The sequence below is a fragment of the Phyllobates terribilis genome, unplaced genomic scaffold (assembly GCF_046119375.1).
Source record: "Phyllobates terribilis strain yellow unplaced genomic scaffold, ASM4611937v1 Scaffold_12__6_contigs__length_324123572, whole genome shotgun sequence".
Taxonomy (NCBI): Eukaryota; Metazoa; Chordata; class Amphibia; order Anura; family Dendrobatidae; genus Phyllobates; species Phyllobates terribilis.
The window spans coordinates 134,898,320-134,924,899 of record NW_027362772.1 but is presented as its reverse complement, the minus strand read 5'-3'; the positions used below and the strand labels follow the sequence as shown (position 1 = coordinate 134,924,899).

The 26,580-nt window shown below is 40.8% G+C and overlaps 1 protein-coding gene across 1 annotated transcript in view; it reads left to right on the top strand.

The window, feature by feature from the left end:
* Positions 1-21,776, top strand: part of LOC141171727 (uncharacterized) — a 30,244-nt gene extending 8,468 nt beyond the window's left edge. The window contains exons 4-5 of the mRNA XM_073655374.1: positions 20,889-21,644; positions 21,765-21,776. Coding sequence (XP_073511475.1) covers positions 20,889-21,644; positions 21,765-21,776 — 768 coding nt within the window. The remainder of the gene's footprint in view (positions 1-20,888; positions 21,645-21,764) is intronic.
* Positions 21,777-26,580: the final 4,804 nt, after the last annotated feature.

The following is a 26,580-nucleotide window of genomic DNA, read 5'->3' as shown; positions in this document are numbered from 1 at the left end:
CAGTGCTGCAGTGCTTCCAGCTTGTGACTGATGTGGTCATTTCGGAGATTGAAGCCGAACAAAAGGAGGAAGATGATGTGCAGGAGCTGAACAATGTGATTACATTGAGGTTACATTGGCGAGTCTTTATACTAAAGAAAGATCCTACTGTGTTTTTATTTATTTTTTATTTTTTTTACGTCTCTTCAAATGTGTATGGGAGTTTGTCCTAACTTTTGGCAGCCCTTGAAATCGCTGCATATGCAATAACAGTATAGGAGACACACTCCTTAATAATGGGAAGGACAATTCAAATAGATTCTGTATTCTAGAATATTAACTGTCTTATCTGAAATTCTTTTACGGGTGAGGTATCGCAGTATGGATAGTGTATTACACCTATCCAGCCAGGTATTATTGATTTATACTGCGTGCTGCTGGTGCTGCCCAAAAAAAAATAAAATCTATTCTATTCTCTATCGATAGCACTGTTAGATGCATTTACAATAGGGACAGGAGCTGCTAGGTGGCATTATCACCAGCTACAGATCAGTGTTCATTCTGGTCGCATCAATGTCTTCCACAGTCCATATTTTTTTTTTTTCCTTTGGCCTTATATTCAAGTCATTACCTTGGAAAGAATGTTTCTTAACATTTTTTCCATTTTAGCTTGTTTTTTGCATATTTTTTTTTGTCAGTCGGTAAAAGCGTAATACTTTGACAACATTGTTCACAGATATGTGTTATGAACTGCTACAAACACTAAGGAAAGATAGGAAAACTGTTCCTACAATAGGACTAAGCTGATTCCCTACGATGCAGCGGGGGACCTGTTCCTTGTGAACAGACCCGCCTAAGTCCTCGGCTAGTCAGAACGCAGACCTATAGATATAAGGGAGGGGTCCCTACAAGAACTAAGGACTGGGATATAGTTGGACACCTCCTAGCAGAAATTGTAGCAGAGCAAAGACAAACAAACAAACAAAAGTACAAGTGGTCAAAGACCACGCAAGCTACAGAGTAAGGTACAAAGCACCTGGCTAGCTTAAGAGAAAAAGTAACACTGAAGTCCAGCAAGGCCAGTAGGGCGGAGCTGGATTATATAAGCAAAAAGTCATGTGATTGGCAAAATAGAAAAAACTAACAGGAGGGTTCTAACAGTACCCCCTCTTCTATGAGGATCCTCCGGATCCTCCAGGTCCAGGTCTATCAGGAAACCTCCTGTGAAACGCTCCGACAAGTCTAGGAGCAGCGACATCATCCGCCCTTACCCAGGAGTTATCCTCGGGACCGAAACCTTTCCAAGCGACGAGATACTGCAATCTCCCTCTATGCCATCTAGAATTAAGAATGCGAGAAATTTCATATTCACCGTCTTCCTCCACCGGAGGAACAGAGACAGGGGCGTCCCTATCAGAAACATCAGCTTTTTTCAATAAGGAAACATGAAACACCGGATTAATCTTCCAGGAGGTAGGAACCTCCAACCTAACAGCAGATTGGTTAACTACCTGAAGAACCTTAAACGGACCTACAAACTTCGGGCCCAATTTCTTAGAAGGAATCCTCAACCGCAGATTCCTAGAGGACAACCAAACCATGTCACCAACATTAAACAAAACCTCTTGACGTTTCCTGTCAAAGTACCTCTTGGATTTTAGCCTCTTGAAGGTTACGACGTACATCAGTCCAAACTCTGTCCAAATCACTGGAAAAATTCTCCTCCTCCGGCACAGCCGATACCAATTTGGAGAATGACCCAAACGACGGATGTCTCCCAGTACAACAAAAAAATGGAGAACACCCAGCAGAAGAGGATGTATGATTGTTAAGAGCAAATTCAGCCAGAGGCAGAAACTCAGACCACCCCTCTTGATTGTCAGCCACAAAACAACGCATAAACTGTTCAACATCCTGGTTCTTTCTTTCTGTCTGTCCATTAGACTCAGGATGATAACCAGATGAAAATAACAAATGGACTCCCAACCTTTCACAAAAGGCACGGCAAAAACGAGCCACGAACTGAGGTCCCCTATCGGAAACAATGCCGGTAGGAACGCCATGGAGCTTGACAATTTCTTTAACAAAAGCCTTAGCGAGTGTCTTGGCGCAGGGCAGTTTGATGAAGGGAACCAAGTGACATATCTTGCTAAAACAGTCCACGACCACCCAGATAACAGTGAAACCCTCAGAGGCAGGAAGGTCAGTAATAAAATCCATAGCAAGATGCGTCCAAGGAGCACTAGGAACCTCCAGAGGGCAAAGCAACCCCGCAGCAGAAGCATGTGAAGACTTAGATCTAGCACACACAGTACATTGACGCACCCACTTAATGACTTCCTTCTGCCACCCAGGCCACTAAAAACTGTGACCTACAAGTCTCTTAGTCTCTGAAATTCCTGGATGACCTGCCAACTGAGACTCATGACACTCCACAAACAAATCTCTCCTAAAGTTCCTAGGCACAAACAACCTCCCATGGGGAGTGTTAGATGGGGCATCCTCCTGGGCTTTCAGAATCCCATCTTCCAAAACGGAGTCCAATGCTGCTATCACAACACCTTCCTGTAAAATGCTCTCCTCCTCCTCGGTACCAACCATGGGAGAAAAACTGCGAGATAAAGCATCAGCTTTTACATTCTTGGTACCCGGGATGTAAGTAACAGAAAAATTAAGCTAGGTGGGCACTTTTTTTTTCGCGGTTTGACGGGCATTCAAGCGCTTGGCAGCATCAAGATAGATCAGATTCTTATGATCAGTAAAAACCTGAATGGGAAATTTAGCACCTTCCAAGAGATGACGCCAATGTTCAAATGCGAGTTTAATCGCCAGCAATTCCCGATTACCGACATCGTAATTAAGTTCGGTCTCAGAAAAAAAAGCACAGGGATGTACTCCATCCTTGTTTTCCTGAGACAAAACAGCACCGACCCCTACCGAAGAAGCATCAACCTCGACCAAAAAAGGCTTGGTCTCATCAGGCTGCATAAGGATGGGGGCGGAACTGAACCTCTCCTTGAGATAAACAAAAGCTTCAATGGCCTCAGTAGTCCACTGGACCGTATTCGCACCTTTCCTGGTGAGATCGGTCAGCGGCTTAACAATTATAGAAAAATTCTTAATGAATTTTCTGTAATAATTGGTGAAACCCAAAAATCTCCGTATTGGTTTCAAACCAATAGGCCTAGGCCATTCCTGCACCACCTGAACCTTCACCGGGTCCATCTCAAAGCCCTCGCTGGAGATAATGTAGCCCAAAAACCTAATTCTATGCACAGCGAACTCACATTTCTCCAGCTTAGCAAAAAGTGAATTGTCGCTTAACAACTGCAATACCTCACGTATGCTCTGCCAATGAGACTCCAGATCCGGCGCAAAAATCAAAATGTCATACAAATACACCACCACATTCTTACCGATCAACGGTCTTAGGATGTCATTAATCAGGTTCTGAAAAAACGCTGGTGCATTGGTAAGACCAAAGGTCATAACCAGATTCTCAAAATGACCCACTGGAGTGTTAAAAGCAGTTTTCCACTCATCACCTTCCTTCATATGTAACAAATTGTATGCCCCCCGGAGATCAATCTTAGAGAACCACTTGGCCCCCACTAACTGGTTGAACAAGTCAGGAGTTAATGGCAGTGGGTAGGATTTGCGTACTGTAATTTTATTAATTTCGCGAAAGTCCATACATGGACGTAAACCGCCGTCCTTTTTTTTTCCAAAAAAAAATCCAACAGCCACAGGTGACTTAGAAGGTCTAATGTGACCGGCGGCCAAGCTTGTCTGTATGTATTCCTCCAAGGCCTTTCTCTCAGGGATAGTAAGATTAAATAAGCGACTCTTGGGAAGAGTTGCTCCAGGGACAAACTCAATAGTACAATCATAGTCCCTATGAGGAGGCAAAACTTGCGACTCCTCCTCTGAAAAAAACTTCCAAAAATCCTGAATAGGTACAGGTAATTCCCCTCTTTCCACAGCAGCAACGCGACCGTTACAACATCTATCATAACACTCAAGACTTAATTTCATTGGTAGACCAGTCCAGTACAGGATTGTGCAATTTTAACCAAGGTAACCCCAAAACCACTGGAGCAGGCAAATTATTTAATACCGCCAAATCCAAATTCTCTTGGTGGATACCATTAATGGTGAGGGGAAATTCAAAAACCTTGTGAGTAATACCTTTCAAGGGAGAGCCATCAACAGCAACCACAGAAATAGCAGATGACAAAAGTTTGGATTCTAATTTAAATTTTTCCAAAAAACTCTCATCAATCGCATTGAGTGTAGAACCACAATCACCAAATACCCGAAATTCAATCAACTCCTCCTGGAATGAGGTGCTTCCAGAAAGAAATACTCCTTTTGAGTTTAAACAAGCTATGCGGGCGTAACTGACCTCTTTTTTTTTTCTTTGTTCAAACGAAGCACACAGTTCTTAATAAAGTGGTCAGATTTACCAAAATAAAAACACAATCCTTTAGCAAACCTGCGGTCTTTTTCCTGAGAGTGGGGTGATATCGCCCCAATCTCCATCGGTTCTCCACCCTCCAAGCAGACCCTCTGAAAACTAGGAGCTGCCATAGCAGTAGATTTCTCTTCATTACTCCTAGCACGCAGTCTCCTGTCCACACGTATGGCTAATTGCATTGCCTCCTGCAAGGTTTCAGGTTTTGGGAAGGCAATCAGCAGATCCTTAACCCTTTCACCTAGACCAGCAAGAAACAAACATTTTAATGCGGAGTCATTCCATTCCACCTCAGCCGACCATCTTCTGAAGTATGTACAATAATTTTCCACATCACCTGATCCCTGCTTCAAACGTCTTAATTCAGTTTCAGCAGATGAGACTCGATCAGGATCATCATACAACAACCCCATAGCAGAAAAAAAATCTTCCACAGATCTAAAACACGGATCATTAGGTTGTAGAGAAAAGGCCCATCTCTGTGGTTCTTTGCGCAAAAGTGACATTATAAACCCAATGCGCGAGGATCTGGGTCTTAAACGAAAATATAATAAACAAGAGTTTTTAAAGGAAAAAAAATCTTGCCGTTTGCCATAAAAAAAATCTGGCAGTCCTACCTTTGGTTCGACAAATTGCGCTCCAGGACAGCTACTCACGTGTTGCTGGAGCTCGGCCACCTCCAAAGACAGTACCTGCAGGCGTTGAGCCAACTCCTGAACCGACACCATGCTGAAATCAGGATTTCTTTCCTTAGAGTGTTTTATTTTTGGGCTGGACTTACTGTTATGAACTGCTACAAACACTAAGGAAAGATAGGAAAACTGTCCCTACAATAGGACTAAGCTGATTCCCTACGATGCAGCGGGGGACCTGTTCCTTGTGAACAGACCAGCCTAAGTCCTCGGCTAGTCTGAATGCAGACCTATAGATATAAGGGAGGGGTCTCTACAAGAACTAAGGACTGGGATATAGTTGGACACCTCCTAGCAGAAATTGTAGATAACGCCTGTAGGTTACTATTCTTCACAGTGACCTAGTGTGAATAGTTTCACAGACACACTGCAGCAAACTGTAAATGGAGGCCAACATTTTCCACGTTCACTACAAATTTCTGGATTTTTATCGCTGTAATATGGAAAAGATCTGGCTGTATTCTGCAGTGCTAACAAGCAACTGGAGCAGAAAAATTGTGTTTCTGGATTGCTTTTTAAGCAAATAATTAGGATTAAGATAAAAAAATTAGCCCCTGATACCTGGGGTTACTTCTATGGATAACTGTAACAGCAGTATTAGTCAGAACGTGCAATGGACCCTCTTGTGTTGTATTCCCTGCAGTCCGCCACAAACTCTGCCTGCCTGCCTAACTCTTGCTATCACCACTGAATACATGCAGCTGGATTAGTCCTCAGAAGGGCTGTTAGTTCAAATGGCTATATAGATATGCTGTGGAATACTTTTAATAACTTTAAACAAGCAAATCTCTCCCTGAAGCAGCAGCAGCTCTCCCTAATCTGCCTGTTTCCAGGGTAGACTGTGACTAGCCTAGCATCACCAGGTCTTATATAGACCTGATGACGCTGTGCGGCCAGCCAATCACTGTAATACCCACGACCAACATGGCTATGGCATTACAGTGCGCGGCAAGCAATTCCTGCATGTTCATTGGCTCTCTACAGAGCTCCAAACATGCAGGGTGGGTACCCGAGCTCCCTAGAAATACTTGCCGAGCGCCAAACTTGTCGAGCACTGTGTTGCTCAGGCGAGTACAGAGTAATGGCGAAATGACACTGCATATTATCACTATAATGCAAACATTTTTGGATTGCTTCTAATCGTGTCATTGTCATGGCCATACGGAATAGAAGTTTGCTGTAGATATATCACTACTTCAGTATTGCGGAAGCAAGATTTCTGACTATGCCCATATCCAGCAAAATGCCCTAAAATGTCATAATTTCTTCTGCATTTGCAGGGGTCCATCTGGGGTATGATGACTTTGGATTTTGGGTGAAAAATTGACGGGCATTCAAATCTGTCTGGGCCACCATAAGATTTATTATTTCCTCACTGAAAAAGAATTTGAAAAAGTCAATTTGAGTGAGACTTCTAGTGTCAAATTGGATTCCTGAGCTGTCTATGAAATCCGGAATAACAGGCTGATAATTTTTGGAGGGTGGAGTCCATATGAGATCGATTGCTGTAGGAGTTGCCTTGGTCCTAGGGTGCCTTTTCTTGGGGGTCCCTCCTGACTAGATGAGGAGGAGGAGGAAGAGAAGTAAAGGAAAGTGGAATCTTCCTCTCTGCCTGAATCTGTGTTGATGGCAGGGAAAGCATATGCCTCCTCTAGTGAATAGTGTCTTCTTGACGAATGGGCCATTTTTATTTTATTCTTCAAAACACTGGGGATGTGTATGTAATTGATGTTTTTACACATGTATTGTGTGGGGCTTGAGTAAAGGGTACTATTTATAGTAAAATGTAGAGAGAAAAAAAGAAGAGAATAGAGAAAAAAAGGAACAAGGAAAAATTTAGAAGAAACACTTAGAAGAAAAAATGAAGAGAGTAAGTAGATGTAAAAAAAGTTTTTATAAAAAAAATTACAGTGAAATTCACTACACTAATGCACTACCTATAAGGTTACTTGGCGCTAACTATTCCTTTATTTTTTTGCAAAAGAAAAATGAAAAACATCACTAATACTGCAACGTACACTCCCCTAATGCACTAGCTACAACTTTACTCGGCGCTAACTAATTTTTTTTTTGTAAAATAAAAACGGACGTCATTAACTCCGCAACGTATGCTCCCCTAATGCACTAGCTAGGAAGTTACCAGGTGATAACAATTCTTTTTTTTTTCATTTTCTAAAGAAAACACTACCTCTCAACCTATAAAGCTACTCTGTACTATTATTTATTTTTTTAAAAGAAAATCAGACGTAACTTCCACTGCGACGTTTGCTACTCTAATGTGCTACCTCCTTACCTATAAGGCTGCGTGACCACTATGCGCTTTTCAAGCGTTTTAGTCACGGAATTTCCGCAGCGAAAACTCTTAAACGCTTGGTAATACGTGCCCCATGGTCCCCAATGATAATCCGCATGTGCTATGCACATTCTGCGGAAATTTCCGCTGCGGATTATCATTGCGGAAAAATCCGCAGAATGTCCATTATTTTTGCGGAAACGTGACGTAAATGCCGCCATTGACTTGAATTGAATCGCTTAATATCCTCATGACTACATGTGCACATGTGGATATTAAGCTATTCAATGTGTGAATGGTACTCGGGTCTGGAGAAGAGGAAACTCTCATCCAGACCCGGGTACCATAGTACCTGTTAAAAAAAAAAATGAAAATAAAAAATATACAATATACTCACCTTCTGATGGCCCCAAGTCTCCTGTACGGTGCGTCCTGGCTCCCCGGCGGCTCGCGATGGTGTAAAAAGACCTTCCATGACGTCATTTAGTCATGTGACAGGTCACGCGACCGCTGACGTCGGCGGTCGCTTGACCTGTCACATGACTAAATGACATCATGGAAGGTCCTTTTACACCAACGCGAGCCGCCCAAGACACCGGACGCACCGTACAGGAGACCGGGGGCCATCAGAAGGTGAGTATAATGTTTTTTTTTATTTTTTACCATTTTTATTCTTTTTTTAACTATTAACTTGGTCACACTATATAAATCCGTGCCGGTTGCATGGGTTTATACAGTGGGACCAAGTTGTCAAGCACTTTTCCAAGTGATGCTAAAATCGCTTGGAAAGCGCTTGTCAATCCGCATGCGAAAATGCATTCAAAAACGCTTCACAAACGCTTCTACCTGGCAGGAAAAACGCATGTAAAATCCGCATACGTTTTTCCTGCCAGGGAGAAGCATTTATGCTTTGTGGGCACATAGCCTAAAGCTACTCTGTACTATTATTTTTTTTTCTAAAAAAAAATTGGACGTCACTTACACTGCGACGTCCACTACTCTAACTAGCTAAATAAAAGAAAACGACCCTTGGCGCAGACACTGATCAGCAGCGATACTGATCAGAGCACTGTGGCCACAGGAAGAGCACAAATGCTCAGCGCAGGGTGCCAAAAAAGTGCGCCAAAAATACAAATGGGAGTGGGGCGGGTTATGGGTGGGGGGATGTTTGTGGTACTGGAACAGGGATTGGGGAACAGCTGCTGCTGTGATCACAGATCAGTCATACAGCAGCCAAACCCAGACAGCACACAGCACAACAGACAGGTCACAGGAGACACAACACAGGAGATGGCATGAGACAGATCGCAGGAGGATCACACTGGTCACCAATGATATTCTCTCTCTCAGGTGCACAGTGGGGGTATACAACTGCTCTGCACTCAAATTCTGAGGTAAAGATGGTGTGCAGAGCGGTGATCGCTATTTTAGATTAACCCCTTTAGAGCTGATTGGTCAGTAACTATCGCTCAGCCAATCAGTGCCAAAGGGGTTCATCAGGAGAGGTGACGTCACGATCATTCCATCCATTGTGACTGCTTTGATTGGTGCTGTCACAATGATTTTTTCTCTCAAACTTTATTATGACAGCCCTATGATTGGCTGATCATAATTGATCAGCCAATCACAGTGATCGCCGACATGGGTTGGGTGGTGCAGCCCCCCACTGGATCACGGAGCAATGAAGAAGTTTTGAATAAATTGAGGGGTATTATTTTAAAAATAATATCATTTTGCCTGTTTTTCCAATTTAGAAGATCCTCAAAATCACTTCAAATCTGAATGGGTTTGTAAAAAATAAAGATTTGTACTCTTCCTAGAAAAAAATGAAAAATTGCTACTAAATTTTAACCCATCTAACATCCTCACAAGGAATTATGCTGAAATAAAGTAGACAAATGGAAAACAAATGTTTATTACCTAATTTGTGTGGTATAACTACCTGGTTTAGAATCTCATTCAGACGTCTGTGATTTTTGTCATACGTAAAAACGCAGACTGTTATTCACCAATGTTTTGGATCTGATTTTCATCAGTATCTGGTCAGTTTTTATGTTTCATCAGTGATTATTTTACTGATGAAAAAAAAACAGCAAAACTTCTCCTACTCATTGCAATAATAATTATTGCCATATGTGTGCTGTCCATGATAGCCACGGACCTAATGACTTGTTTGGGTAATTTTGATTCTGGACTCAGCCCGCAGGAAAAACACTAATAGAACACGAACAGAACTCACTGATGTCTGAATAAGGCCTGAGAGTGTAAACATTCAAAGTTTGAAAATTGCTAATTTTTAAAAAATGTTCAAATTTCAAATATTTTCATTAAAAAACACAAAACATGTTGAGATATATTTACCACTAACACAAACTACAATATCTAAAAAAAAAACAGAATTACAGGGATATGTTGAAGTATTTCCGAGGGTTTCTTTTATCACACAAAGTGACACATCAGATTTGAAAAATAGGGTTTGACCCTCAAAGCCCAAACTGGCTGATGGGGGTAGGTTTTAAGTCTTGCAGTTTAGTGAAGAACATTGCTCTTCCCATGGAAACCTTTAGGTCCAAAGGAAAATGTAATTCCCCACCCTCATCTCAGCAGGGTGGGGAAGTCAGGTTAGCAGAAAACACAACTTTATGAGCTACCTAAAGGTTTCAGAAAAGCATATCTAGCAATAGTTTCTATACAAGAATCAAGAATCAATTATCTGCGAGGAATTGCACACAGGAATCTAAGACGTAAAATTTCTTCTTGTGGAGAGTACAAGCCAAGCATGGCATGTCAGTGAGAAACCTTATACACCATGCATGCTCCTCTGGGAAATTAAATATCCAAATTGCCTCTTCAGAGAGAAAGAGGAATAGAACTCTAGTGCCACATATTGGAAGTAGCAATCCTAAAAGTCAATATTGACCCTTTAATGTGCCTTGCCATATGACTTAGGATAAAAGCCAAACCAGAATCTCAATTTGCAGAAAAGGCGTTTTGGGGTATTTGGCTTGTTGAGAGGTGGCACTAGAGTTCTAATCCTCTTCCTCTCTAAAGAGGCAATTTGCATATTTAATTTCCCAGAGGAGCATGCCTGGTGTATAAGGGTTAGGTGTCAGGTGTTTGCTGGATCTGAAATTGGGTCAGAATTATCAGTGGATTCTGTGGTCTCCCATATGGTCCAGCCAGCGCAGATGCTGCTCAGCATCACTGTCGGTCCCACCGCCTACCTAGTGCACGAGATGTACAAGTTGTCTCTTGGGTCTTTGTTCCTAGTAGTGTTAAGCATAGGTTGTGGAGGGGAACAGGGCTGCTACAGCCTAAGTCCAGGATGCACGGCACTGAGCATGCCAGTGACATGGCGGGCCGTGATTGGTGGTTTGGTGTTAGCTGATCCGGTGACCTGGCACCTCCTGATTGGCCGCGGGTGACGTCATGAGTAGTGCGACCAATAATGTGACTGTGGGCAGGGCTTAGTCTTTAAATAGCCCACCCACAAGCATGGCGGTGCGCTCTGATCATTCTGTCTAAGTTGTGTACATGTGTGGACGCTTGTCTGTCTGGGCTCCACCTGCTCTCTAGCAGCTCTCTCTGTGACCTGCCGATGCCAAAGTTCGCTTGGCTGATTAGCACAGGTCGCTTAGGCAGGCTTAGCGGGGGAAGGCAGGTAGTTCCCATTTGGCAGTCTGGCTCCGGCAAGGGGGTTGCTATACCCCGAGCAGACTACGGGTTCCGTATCCCTGGCACCACCTGTTAGCCACTTGGAGAGTTACTCCACAGACCGGTCACACCCCGGTTGGGAGCACGTACATGCCGGCGTGAGTCACACATACGTCCTAGCCCCTGCTGCGTAGCCTCTGTGCAGTTAGCAGAGCTACAGCTACATTATTTGTCGCACATCTCCCGTGTAGTTAACGGAGATAGTGCGAATCCTTTTCCCGTCCAGGTGTGTAGTAACAATTGAGGGATTTACACTTTAAGTTGGTTGTTTTACACTCTTACCCGGTGGGTGTTCGGCCGCAGTCTTCTAGGCTGCATCGCGGACCCCGTGTTCGGTTGCATTTCATTTTAATAAAGTTTGTTGCTACCGTCCACTTAACAATAAGTCTCCTTACTCTGACATGCCAGGCCTGGCTTGTTACCCCTTAGATCTCAGTCTTAAGCCTCTCACCTCGCCAAATCAGATCTCATACTTTGCAATGATGAGGGGCAATAATTAGAAACACTGTCTGCAAATTGAGATTCTGGTTTAGCTAGGTTTGGATATGCCAATTGCCTCTATAGAGAGGAAGAGGACTAGAACTCTAGCCAAATCAGATCATGTACTTTGCACTGATGAGGGGCAAAACCCCAAAACACCTTTCCCACAAATTGAGATACTAGTTTGGCTTTTATCCTAAATCATATGGCAAAGCACGTTAAAGGGTTGATATTGACTTTTAGGATTGCTACTTCCAATAGGTGGCCCTAGAGTTCTAGTCCTCTTCCTCTCTGGAGAGGCAGTTTGCGGATTTGTACCCAAGAACAGGAGGATGGTGTTTGAATGATTTATCCGAGACTTTTATTATTTTTGCATATGGTGATAAGAACTAACAGGCATGTAGTTGTTAACCACTTGACTTTTCTGTCCGGTACTGATCTGTACCAACTCAGTGTTTACGGACGATTTACACCTGCAAATATGCGGCCTTCACTGGAAACTGTTTCACATTGAAACTGCTGTCTTCTCTTCCTCCCTGCTCTGTTGACGGGGCATCACTGCTGATGTCATGCTGATTGACAGCCAGCTCCCCCCATCTAACTGAGGGGAGCAGGCTGTCAATCAGCATCCTGCAGTGACTCTGCATCAACAGAGCAGCGTGAGAAAGAAGGTGTTGCTTTGTTGATGAGAGGTGAAATGAAGCAGGGAAATCGCAGGTTTGGCCAGAATAGATCGTCCCTTTCCAGAAAAGGCAGATGGTTAGTAACTACCTGCCTGTTAATTCTTAGCCCCTTCTACAAAAAAAATTACTGGCTAACCCCTTTAAATACCATCCTAGTGATGGTATTTAAATCAATTTGTTTTTTCCATCTGTGCATTTCAGGCATGCAAATTGTGTAGTTCACACATGAGTAATCTGCAGTTCCAGTCTGATAAATCTATAACACTTACAATGCTATAGAAGAGAACGGGCCCACTGGGTCATATGTGCTTTAGCATTAATCCTCCAGGAACCTGAGCTTCCAAACAAGCCATTAATCAAGGTAACAATGTGTAGTCTAATGTTATTTTTTAATTCCACCTTGTTTGTCTTATTTTTCGCAGTTAATCATTTTCAGAATAAACAGAGCACAAATGCATTTCCACATTTACTACATAACAGCTAATATCGTATTACTGTATACAAAGAAAAAATCCACATACGGGTTAAACAATAGTTTTTTTGATTTTTCAATAATTGGTGGAGAATGATACTGCACAAAATAGTAGCTTAAAGTTTCACGATAAATTCCTATTATTCTTGGATATCATGCTAGTGCATTTAAAAGGGGTTTTCCACAACAAATACTGTGCCTTGAAAGGGTATTCGTCACCCCATGAACTTTTTTCACATTTTTCGCATTTCACCCCAAGAAATAAATGTATTTTATTAGAATTATATGTGATATACCAACACAAAGTAGCAAGTATTTGTAAAGTGTAAAGGAAATGATACATGGTTTTCTAAATAAAAGTATAAATCTGAAAATTGTGATGTACATTTGGGTTCAGCTCCCTGTAGTCTTATACCCTTAAATAAAAATTCAGAGTCACCAATTGCCTACATGAGTCACATAATTAGTAAATTCAGTCCACCTGTGTGCAATTTATTCTCAGTATAACTACAGTTGTTTTGTGAAGGCCTCTGAGATTTGTTTGAGAACATTAAATATCAAACAGCATCATGAAAATCAAGGAACCCACCAGACAAGTCAGAAGAAGAGTAAAGCAGGGCTAGGTTATAAAAAGTAGCCCAATCTCTAAACATCTCATGGAAACCTGTACAATCCATCATCCAACAATGGAAGGAGTATGGAACGATTGAAAACCAATCAAGGCTTGGCTGTGCACCTAAACTGACATCTCAAGCAGGGAGAGCACTAATTATAGAAGCAACCAAGAAGCCCATTGTCACTCTGGAAGAGCTTCAGAGATCTAAAGCTCAGGTGGGGGAATCTGTCCATAGGATAACTATTAGCTGTATACTCCGCAAATCTTGCCTTTATGGAAGAGTGGGAACAAGAAAGTAATTTTTGAAAACAAGCCATCAGAAGTCCCATTTGCAGATTGCAGAAAGCGATGTAGGGGACAAAGCTAGCATGTGGAAGAAGGTGCTCTGATTAGATGAGACAAATTATCATTGCACATCAAACTGAAAACGCCATTCCCAACAACTTAAGAACGGGGCATAAGTTCATCTTCCAGCAAGACAACAAACCTAAACATACTGCCAGAGCTAGAATGGAATGGTTTAGATCAATGCATATTCATGTCTATGAATGGCCCAGTCACAGTGCCGACCTAAAGCTCATTGAAAATCTGCTGCAAGATTGAAAACTGCTATTCATGGAGGCTCTTCATCCAATCTTACTGAGCTAGAGCTGATTTGCAAAGAAGAATGGGCAACAATTGTAGACTCTAGATGTGCAAAGGTGGTAGAGACATACCCCAAAAGACTTGCAGGTGTAATTGCAGCGAAAGGTGGTCCTACAAAATATTGACTTGGGGACTGACTACAAATGCACGTCAAAATTTTCAGATTAATATTTTTTAAATAATTAGAAAACTATTATTGATGAGCGAACACGCTCGCCACTATTCGGTAATCGCCCAAGCATCACGGTGCTCGACAAGCTCAGTGCTCGGCGAGTATTTCCGGGTTGCTCGGCAGAAGCTTGGGTCCCAGCCCTGCATGTTTGGCGCTCTTTAGAGAGCCAATGAACATGCAGGGATTGCTTGCCACACACTGTAATGCCGTAGCCATGTTGGTTGTGGCATTACAGTGATTGGCATGCCGCATTCCGTCATCGGGTCTATATAAGACCTGGTGCCGCTATGCTCGTCACAGTCTACCCCAGAAACAGGCAGAATAGGGAGAGCTGCTGCTGCGTCAGAGAGAGATTTGCTTGTTTATAGTTAGTATAGGTATTCCACGGCATATCTATATATCCATCTGAACTAACAGTCCTTCTGAGGACTAATCCAGCGGCATATATTCAGTGGTGATAACAAGACTTAGGCAGGCTGGCAGGGTATGTGGCAGACTGAGGTGCATATAGCACAAGAGGGTCCATTGCACATTCTGTCTGCTTCTGCTGTTGTTAATATTTGTAGACATAGCCCCAGATATCAGGGGCCAGGGCTAATTTTTTTTTTATCTTAATCCTGGTTATTTGCTTAAAAAGCAAGGCGGGCAGTGTATGTGGCAGACTACGGTACATACTGCACAAGAGGGTCCATTGCACGTTCTGACTGATCCTGCTATTACAGATATTTGTAGACATAGCTCCAGATATCAGGGGCCAGGGCTCATTTTTTTTAATCTTATTCCTGATTATTTGCTTAAAAAGCAATCCAGTGAACACCATTTTTCTGCTCCATTTGCTTGTTAGAACTGCAGAATGCAATCAGATCTTTTCCATATTACAGCGATAAAAATCCAGAAATTTGAACTGAACATGGAAAATATTGGTTGCCAATTCCATTTTGCTGCAGTGTGTCAGTGAAGCTATTCACACGAGTTCGCTGTGAAGAATAGTATTAGTAAACTACAGTCCCGCTTTTTAAAACCGTGGTTCTCCGCCAGACGTATCACATATAACTGCATTCCAAATTTCTGTCCTCCATTTTCATTTTGTTGCAGTGTATCGGTGAAGCTATTCACACGAGGTCGCTGTGAAGAATAATATTAGTAAATTACAGGCCCGTTTTTTAAAACCGTGGTTCTCCATCAGACGTATCACATATAACTGCATTCCAAAATCAGCCATTTCTGGCTTCATAGAATCATAGAATCATAGAATGGTAGAGTTGAAAGGGACCTCCTGGGTCATCTGGTCCAACCCCCTGCTCACTAAATCATCTCAGACAGATATCTGTCCAGCCTCTGTTTGCAGACGTCCATTGAAGGAAAACTCACCACCTCTCGTGGCAGCCTGTTCCACTCATTAATCACCCTAACTGTCAAAAAGTTTTTTCTAATATCTAATCTGTGTCTCCTCCCATTCAGTTTCATCCCATTGCTTCTAGTCTTTCCTTGTGCAAATGAGAATAAAGATGATCCTTCTACAATGTGACAGCCCTTGAGATATTTGTAGACAGCTATTAAGTCTCCTCTCAGTCTTCTTTTTTGCAAGCTAAACATTCCCAAATCCTGTAACCGTTCCTCATAGGACATGGTTTGCAGACCGGTCACCATTCTGGTCGCTCTTATCTGAACTTGCTCCAATTTGTCAATGTCTTTATTAAAATGTGGTGCCCAAAACTGGACACAGTATTCCAGATGAGGTCTGACCAAAGAGGAGTAAAGTGCGATAATGATTTCACGTGATCTAGACTGTATGCTTCTGTTAATACATCCCAGAATTGTATTTGCCTTTTTTGCTGCTGCATCACACTGTTGACTCATGTTCAGTCTATGATCTATTAGTATACCTAAGTTTTTTTCACATGTGCTGTTGCTTAGCTCTATTCCTCCCATTCTGTATTTTTATTGCCCAAATGTAGTACTTTGCATTTTTCCCTGTTAAAAACCATTCTGTTAGTTGCTGCCCACTGCTCCAGTTTATTTAGGTCTTTTTGAAGCCTCTCGCTCTCTCCTCTAGTGTTAGCTATCCCTCCTAGCTTTGTGTCATCAGCAAATTTAATCAGTTTACCCTAAATTCCTTCATCTAAATCATTGATAAAAATGTTGAACAATACAGGTCCCAGGACAGAGCCCTGTGGTTCCCCACTTGAGACATTCATCCAACTGGATGTGAAGCCATTTACGACCACTCTTTGAGTCCGATCACTAAGCCAGTTATGAATCCACCTAACAGTTGCCTTGTCCATTCCATACTTGGTCATTTTTTTCAATAAGGATGGTGTGAGATACTTTGTCTACAGCATTTCCCTGATCCACCCAGTCAGTGATTCTGTCATAGAAGGAAATTAAGTTAGTCTGACATGACTTGTTGGTTACAAACCCTTGCTGACTCTGGTTAATCACTTCATTCTTATCCAGGTACTTACATACATGTTGTTTAATAATTTTTTCAAAGATCTTTCCTGGTATAGAAGTCAGACTCACCGGCCTATAGTTCCCTGGGTCCATCTTCTTCCCCTTTTTGAAGATAGGAACAACATTTGCTCTTCTCCAGTCTTCTGGGACTTCTCCTGTTCTCCAAGAATTTTCAAAGATTATGGAGAGTGGTTCTAAAATTTCTTATACGATCTCTTTCAGTACTCAGGGGTGTAATTCATCTGGACCTGGAGACTTGAACTCATTTATGCTAGCTAAACATTCCCTCACAATCTTTATGTTTACAGATAACCTGGATTCTTCTATTCCTTTAATAGGACAGTGAAGATCAGTTGATGTTACATTTTCTTTCTGAGAGAAAACTGATGCAAAATAGGAATTAAAAACATCCTTTCTTACCATTTCACCATTTTCATCCCGTAAAAATTCTATACCATCTTTGACTTTTCTTTTACTTTTGACATACCCCCAAAATCCTTTTTTATTGCTTTTTAACATCTCTTGCGAGCCTTAATTCATTGTCAGCTTTAGCTAACCTGAAACGTGCCCTACAGGTTCTGCAGACTGCATTATAATCTTCTTTAGATATGCCTCCCTCTTTCCATTTGATAAACATTTCTTTCTTTCTTTTTAGCATGTGTTTAAGTTCTGTGTTCATCCATCCTGGTTTCCTTAAATGCTTCCCATTCTTCCTACTTTTCGGGATTGTTAATGATTGTGCTTTGAGAATCTCATTTTTAAAAATTTCCCATCCTTCCTGGACATTTTTGTCCTTAAGGACATCCAGCCATTGGATCCCTCCTATTCTCTTTCTGAGTCGCTTAAAATCTGCCTTTCTGAAATCTAACCTTGAAGTTTGAGTCTTCACATGTCTTCCACCTCTAGTTATCCAAAATTCTATAATAGCTTGATCGCTGCCTCCTAGGGTCCCAGCCACTTTTACCTCCTCAACCATTTCCTCCTTGTTTATAAGGATTAGATCCAAAGTAGCAGATCCCCTTGTTTTCTCCCCTACCTTTTGGAAGATAAAGTTGTCAGCAAGAGAGGATAAGAATTTACTTGACCTGTTAGTTTTACTTGAGAGAGATTCCCAACAAATGTCTGGATAGTTGAAATCTCCCATGACCACTATGTCATATTTTTTGGAGAACTTGGTCATTTGATACATAAAGAGTTCATCCATATCTTCAGTTTGCCCAGGTGGCCTGTAGTAAATGCCTACAATGGTGTCCTTTCCATTGTTCTCTCCTTGTATTCTTACCCAAACAGTTTCCACAGAACTCCCAGTCTCTAAAGCTTCAATCTCTGTGCAGATATACGCTTTTCTAACATACAAAGCGACACCTCCTCCTCGTTTATCAAGTCTGTTTCTTGCAAATAAGTTGAATCATTTTAGCCTTGTATTCCAATCATGTGTATCATCCCACCAAGTGATTGGTTTCTCTTCCTCCCATATTTGCATTATTTAGATTTTTTTGCCTTTGTTCTCTCTTTCCACTTCCAATAGCAGAGATCTCAAAAGTATTTGTCAGCTGTATAGCTTTTTCTGGCCTTTTGCTTCCCTTCCCACATTGTTCTAGATTAAAGCTCTCCTGATGAGTGTAGCAAGGCGACTTCCAAATACACGTTTTCCAGTCTTCGTAAGGTGCACCCCATCCCTAGCAAGTAGTCCATTATATAGGTAATTTATTCTGTGATCCTGAAATCCAAATCCTTGTTGATGGCACCATCGACGTAGCCAGTTGTTCAACTGTAGAATCTTATTCCACCTCATTGTTCCATGGCCATCCACTGGGAGGATGGATGAGAAGACCACCTGTGCTCCCAATTCTTTCACTTTCTTGCCTAAGTTTTCAAAGTCACTGCAAGTCCATTTCCATTTTGTTGCAGTGTGTCAGTGAAGCTATTCACACAAGGTTGCTGTGAAGAATAGCATTAGTAAACTACAGGCCCGTTTTTTAAAACTGTGGTTATCCGTCAGATGTATCACATATAACTGCGTTCCAAAATCAGCCATTTCTGGCTTCCATTTCCATTTTTTTTGCAGTGTGCCGGTGAAGTTATTCACATGATGTCGCTGTGAATAATAGTATTAGTAAACTACAGGCCTGCTATTTAAAACCGTGGTTGTCCATCAGACGTATCACATATAACTGCGGTTTAAATCCAGCTTTTTGTAGTTAACGTGGAAAATATTGTCCTCCATTTAAAATGGTCAAGGTGCGTGGCAAGGGACAGGAAAGTGGACGTGATGGTACATGCAGAGGCCAAGGTTGCGACCATGGGCAAGCTGAAATTGTGCCACAACAAACATCCAGATGCCTGACCTTCATGTCCCAATTACTAGGGGACCGCAGAACCACATTATTAAACACAGAGCAGTGTCAAAAGGTTGTTGGTTGGATAGCAGATAATGCTTTCAGTCACTTTTCCACCACCACAGCCCTGTCTTCCACACTGTCAAATTTCAGTAGCTGTGAGTCTGAACCACATATTTCTCACCCTGATTCTCCTTCCTCCCACTCTGCCGAGTGCCCGGAGACAAGTGATCCCAAACTCGGATACTCAGCAGAGCTGTTCACTTTTACATTTATAGGTTCGGGCCTCTCGTCTGGTCTACTTGAAGTGGGTAAAGAGGAGAACGCTTGCAGCAATGGGCAAATATTTGAGCAGCCACGGTCAAACAAAGGCTAAGGTGGGAAAGTGCAATTACTGTTGTACAAGGTGGATGATGATGATGAGACACAATTGCCAGAAAGTCAGGAGGAGGACCAGGGTGAGGAAGTGGAAGACGAGGTGGTGGATGATATAGTAACTGACCCAACCTGGCAGGGGGACATGCAGAGCGGGGACAACAGCACACAGGGGGAGGGAGGCGTAACACAACAACAGGCAGAAAGAAGCAGTGTGGTGGCCGCAGACACAAGGTGGGAAAGCGTTCCCCGTAACGCCAACACGACGGAAGTTACCAGTACAACTGTTAGGTCTTCCCCAGTCTGGTTGTGGGTGGACAGTTAATTATACTGTCACCTTTAACGAAATTAATAAGGTCTAATTTAGGGAATAGAGGATAACAAAGGATAAATTTAAAAAGTCACTCTTATCTCAGACAACGATCTGGGGGAGGTGAGAATCACTTAGGACATAGATGTTCTCTATTCCCGTATGTCTGTGATTATTCCTTCAGCAGTAGCTTTATATGTAGTTACAATTTATAATGTGATATAAAGTGATATAGAAATAATATGATGAATTTTTTCTACTATGTGAATTGGGAGCTATGGGAACATGGCAGTATACTGATCTCTTTATAAGGTATTTATTAATAGAATTATAAAGGGCAAGAGAATAAAAGATAGATTTAGTCACTTGTTGCAGGCTGTTCATGAGGAATCAGTTGTATATACAAATGTAATAAACAGTATTGTTCTAATAAAAATCTTTTTGAAAAAATCTAAAAATATCAAGGAATTTTTTCCAGAAAAATTATATAATGTTGAATGTGTTTAATAAAAAGAACATTGAGAAATTTAGATGGGAATATTTTTGATACATTTATGAAATGGAATCCATATTTTAGGATTTATATTCTCATATTTGGTTGGAGATTATTTATATATATGAATTTACTTGTCATTGATATATTTGATTCCATGGGAAATATTAAAAAATCTTAAAAACATTAAGGATTTTTTCTGGAAAAACTATGAAATGTTACATATTTTTAGCTAAAAGAATATGGAGAAATAAAGATATAATGTGGTATATGCATGCAATAAATTTTACAATCTGCGATGTATATGGTTTTATGTGTAGTCGGGGATTATTTAAATATATGAATTCACTTGTTCTTTTTCATTGTGCAACCTGAGTTTATTATTACTTAATTTTTTGTATGTTGTTGTAAATTCTGTTATATATAATTTTTTTATTGGTCTACTCTTTTTTTATGTTAATGAGAATTATGTCATTTCCGTGGATTTGTTTATAAATATCTTGACTGAATGTATTGAACCACAATTGAAAAAAGCCTTGGACAGGCTGAAACGTCTTGTGTGAGTTATGGAATAAATCAACTGATTATCAACACGTGAGTGCCGGGATTTTCTTTTTCTACAGACATTGTTTTCCACGTTCACCTCTCTAGCTATACGGAGTGCTGACTATTCCTTTTTGATGCTGATCGTTTGAAGTACGAGCACACGTCTTTCCTGATGGCAGCGGTAAGCAAAACTTTTAATGAAGAGGAGGCTGCAAAGATTATTTCGTTATCCACAATCTCGACAGAATTTCTTAAGATACCTACAAGTGAATTTAAAAGACGAGATCTGGAAAAAGAGATGAAAAGGCTGGTTTCTTATGAACTCCATGCAGCAACATTAACTGAATACTACAAGGAGAAACGAATACCACGAGGGTTGAGAGTGCACCTACGCCCAACTCTTTTCTCAGACGATTTGGCTTTTTGTGACGGATTTGAACAGATTATAAATAAGTGTTCACTGGACTTAATTCTCCTGACAATTGATAGATTACAAAAAGCTATTACTGATTTGGGGACTGAAATTAATAATATCGAGACTCAATTGAGTACTTGCTTAAAAGTGGATGAATTGACTGCCCTGAAAGACTCTCTGAATATCTCCATGGATAATTTTCGTAAGGATCTACAGGAAAGAAAACGCCGAAAGTTTGCTAGAGACACAGAGGATTATCTTATGAATAAGGTCTACAAGTGGCGGGACCCGGCTTTTGGTTATGAAAAATACTCCAGAACTTTTTTCCGCAGCAGTCAATATTCTTCGGATTCTGGGAGTGATACTTCAGGATCTTGGAACCCGCAGCGCCCTTTTTTCAGGAGAGGAAGAGGACGACATTTCAGAAGAAATCGAGGAGAGCCGGTCGTCATCACAGGAGGAACTACTCCAGCGATGACAATAAGGTCGCAGGTACTAAGGACATGCTAGTTATTAATATTTCCTCTAAGACTTTACAACCGTCACAAATAGAACTGCTACAGAAAGGTTTATCTTTTGGTGTTATGTCTAAACTTAATGGTTTTCAATTAGATCTGGACTTAAGTCGTTTCTTTAGAAATGTAAGGTTAAAAACACATTTCTCCACTATACCACCACCGGCACCAATTAGATCTGTTGTAGATAAGGAGGAGTGTTTGAAGTTAGTAGATTTAAATTTGAGAATTAAGAGCAGTTTTTCGCCACCTAAGATTTATCACCCGACAGAAACATATATTAGCTTTGTTACAAGAGAAGTTGAATCTTTATTAAATCGGATACAACTAGGAGGTTTTTCTTACAGTAGTAATCTAACCATGAAAGAAAGGGAAGCCCTTAAACTTTTACAGGATGATAAGACGATAGAGATAAAGCCCGCTGACAAAGGGGGATCAATTGTAATAATGGATAGGGAGAGATATATTGGGGAGATAATGAGACAATTATCAGATTCTACAACTTATCAACCATTAAAAGGGAACCCATTGAAAGATATACAAAGGAAAATTGAGATAATGATAGATAGATATAAATTAGGGGGTAATATTGATTCAAAGTTGGCTGATTTTTTGATTAAAGATGATCCTATCACCCCAGTATTTTATATATTACCGAAAGTGCATAAAACTTTAATTGATCCTCCTGGCAGACCAATTGTGGCGTCCACAGAGTCAGTATTATCCCCTCTATCTATAACATTGGAACACATTTTGACCCCTCTAGTAAAGAAAAATAAATCTTTTTTATTAGATCCAGGAGATTTTTGGGAAAAAATTAAAACTATTCATAATATATCTTCAGATGCCATCATTACTACAATAGATGTTACAAGTTTATATACATCAATAGAACATGAAAAAGGATTAAACGCAGTGAGGTGGCTTCTTGAGATTAATGAATTTCCAGGGGTTCAAAGAGATATAGTGATGTAGTTACTAAAGGTGGTTCTGTATGAGAACTATTTTTTATTCCAAGATGTATATTATAAACAGAAGAGGGGATCGGCAATGGGTGCGAATGTGGTCCCCCCATACGCAAATACATATATGTAATTTTTTGAGGAGCATTATGTCTATGAACATCCTCTATTCAAGATACATGGAAGAGCCTGGTTTAGGTTCATAGATGACATTTTTTGCGTATGGGAGGGGCCACAAGAAACCCTAATGACATTCTATGATGATTTGAATAGTGTATGGAGTGAACTAAAATTTACCATTTCATATAGCACTGAGAGGATAAATTTTTTGGACACTATGGTAATTAGGAATGAGAAAGGGGACTTTGAGACAGATTTATATAAAAAAGATACGGACAGGAATAGTATCTTACATTTTAGGAGTGCACACCCATATTCTGTTAAAAAGGCTATCCCCAAATCACAGTTTCAGCGAGTGACTAGGATTGTTACCAACCCCTCCATCTGTTCAAAAAGAATTGAGGAAATGTGTGAAAATTTTAGATTGAGAGACTATCCCCAACGTATTCTAGATGGGGCATTAAGAGAGGTGGTTATTGATGAAAAAACACGTAGAAGGAATGAATCACGTATATGCTTTGTGAGGGAATATCATCCGGTCAATTTAAAAGTAGATCAGATTATAAAGAAATATTGGTATATTCTAGGACAGGCATATCCGAGTGTGATGGAATTTAATGCACCTCCCCTCATCTGTAACAAGAGATTGCCCAATGTGAAGGATAAACTAATACGGGCGGATGTTGGGAGCGATGCAATAATTCCAAGACAAACTTTTCTTTCAACAAAAAATAAAGGAACGTATCCCTGTCTGAATTGTGCTCAATGTAGTAATGTAATTAAGGGGGAATATTTTAGTCATCCTAGGACAGGTAAAAGATTTAATATTAAGGGCTTCTATACGTGTAAATCTACAAATGTGGTTTACCAGATAAAATGTCCGTGCGGCTTTTCATATATTGGAGAAACAATGCAGTCAGTAGGAACACGGGTTAATAAACATAAATCCACTATCAGGTGTGGAGATACTTCGCTTCCCCTTCCATTACATTTTAAGGAAAAAGGACATTCAATAGCCCAATTGAAATATCAGGTGTTAGAACAAATAGATACACCTAGCAGAGGAGGTAGTATCAAAAAAATCCTTTTACGTAGAGAAGCCTTTTGGATTTATACTTTGGGAACTTTATATCCGAATGGCCTGAATCGAGAATATGATGTTAGTGGTATTATGTGATTAGGATAATGAGTAATATACATATATATCCTATTTGTCTTTCTAGACATCTCAGATGCGATGAAATCCTGAAGTATCTGCATAGGAACAAATGGGATGCATATTATACTTGCCACATTTTGTCGGGTTAAATAAGATTGAATGCGGAGATAAGACATGATGTAAGCTGGACGGCTTCCCTATGTATTTCTAGGAATCACGGGTGGACAGTTATTTATACTGTCACCTTTAACAAAATAAATAAGGTCTAATTTAGGGAATAGAGGATAACAAAGGATAAATTTAAAAAGTCACTCTTATCTCAGACAACGATCTGGGGGAGGTGAGAATCACTTAGGACATAGATGTTCTCTATTCCCGTATGTCTGTGATTATTCTTTCAGCAGTAGCTTTATATGTAGTTACAATTTATAATGTGATATAAAGTGATATAGAAATAATATGATGAATTTTTTCTACTATGTGAATTGGGATCTATGGGAATATGGCAGTATACTGATCTCTTTATAAGGTATTTATTAATAGAATTATAAAGGGCAAGAGAATAAAAGATAGATTTAGTCACTTGTTGCAGGCTGTTCATGAGGAATCAGTTGTATATACAAATGTAATAAACAGTATTGTTCTAATAAAAATCTTTTTGAAAAAATCTAAAAATATCAAGGAATTTTTTCCAGAAAAATTATATAATGTTGAATGTGTTTAATAAAAGGAACATTGAGAAATTTAGATGGGAATATTTTTGATACATTTATGAAATGGAATCCATATTTTAGGATTTATTTTCTCATATTTGGTTGGACATTATTTATATATATGAATTTACTTGTCATTGATATATTTGATTCCATGGGAAATATTAAAAAATCTTAAAAACATTAAGGATTTTTTCTGGAAAAACTATGAAATGTTACATATTTTTAGCTAAAAGAATATGGAGAAATAAAGATATAATGTGGTATATGCATGCAATAAATTTTACAATCTGCGATGTATATGGTTTTATGTGTAGTCGGGGATTATTTAAATATATGAATTCACTTGTTCTTTTTCATTGTGCAACCTGAGTTTATTATTACTTAATTTTTTGTATGTTGTTGTAAATTCTGTTATATATAATTTTTTTATTGGTCTACTCTTTTTTTATGTTAATGAGAATTATGTCATTTCCGTGGATTTGTTTATAAATATCTTGACTGAATGTATTGAACCACAATTGAAAAAATCCTTGGACAGGCTGAAACGTCTTGTGTGAGTTGTGGAATAAATCAACTGATTATCAACACGTGAGTGCCGGGATTTTCTTTTTCTACAGTGGTTGTTTTTTAAAGACTCTGCAGATAACCCCAAAAAGGCCAGGCCAGCATCAGCAGGAGTAGCAAAACTAGCATCCTGACCACCACCAGCATGATCAGGCACATGGCAGTAAAGCACACAACTAAGAGGGCCAAACCCCAGGGTCCAGAAACAGTGTGTTTGGGTGACACCACTGCCTCTTCTGCTGTCATGGGTGCATGCCAATCCCCTGCCCATGGCGCATGCAAAGATGCCTCCTGCCCTGCACCTGTTGTTGCACACTCTCAAGTAGCACCATCAGCGAGCACATCCACATCCCTACCCCAGTCCTTGGAACGCAATCGCAAATATGCAGCCAACACCCCACAGGCCACACTACTAAATTCACACATTTAGGGAATGGTTACGCTCGAAATGTTGCCTTTTAGGCTCGTGGAGATGGAAAGTTTCTGCAACCTGATGGCGGCAGCCATCCCTCGGTACTCGGTCCCCAGCCACCACTATTTCTCCCGGTGTGCTGTCCTTGCATTACACAAGCACGTGTCCCACAACATTAGTCGTGCCCTCAACAAGGCAGTTACTGGGAAAGTCCACCTAACTATGGACATGTGGACAAGTGCTTGAGGGCAGGGAAGGTAAATCTCACTGATGGCACACTGGGTTCATGTAGTTAGAGCCAGGACCCTATCGGCCCTAGGGACGGAACATGTCCTCCCAACGCCGAGGATTGCGGGCCCTGGGTCAATCAGGGTTGCCCCCAAATTCTACAGCTTCTGCAACTCATCCTCCTCTTCAGCCTCCATCTCCAAAATTACCACATCAGTCACAAGCTGGAAGCACTGCAGCACTGCCTAGGCCAAGCAGCAACAGGCTGTGCTGAAGCTAATATTCTTAGGTGACAAACCGCACAACACTGAAGAGTTGTGGACAGCTCTGAAAGAGCAGGCAGATCTGTGGCTGACACAGCTGACCATACAGCCACGGTTGTGTGTGACAATAGCCATAACCTAGTGGCGGCTCTGAGGCGAGGCAAGCTCACACATGTACCATGCCTGGCCCATGTGCTTAATCTCGTGGTTCAGCAGTTTCTCAAAACCTACTGAGATCTGCCGGATCTGCTTGTCAAAATACGCCATGTGTGTGCCCATTTTAGAAAGTCAGTTACAGCTTCCGCCGACCTCACCGTGCTTCAGCAGCATTTGCAGCTTCTGGCTCACCGACTTGTGTGCGATGACCCCACACATTGGAACTCTACATTGCAGATGTTGGGAGGGATTTGTGAGCAGAAGAGGGCAGTTGTTGACTACCAGCATCAACAAGGTCGTCGGTATTCATGTCAGACTCCACGCATAAAACCT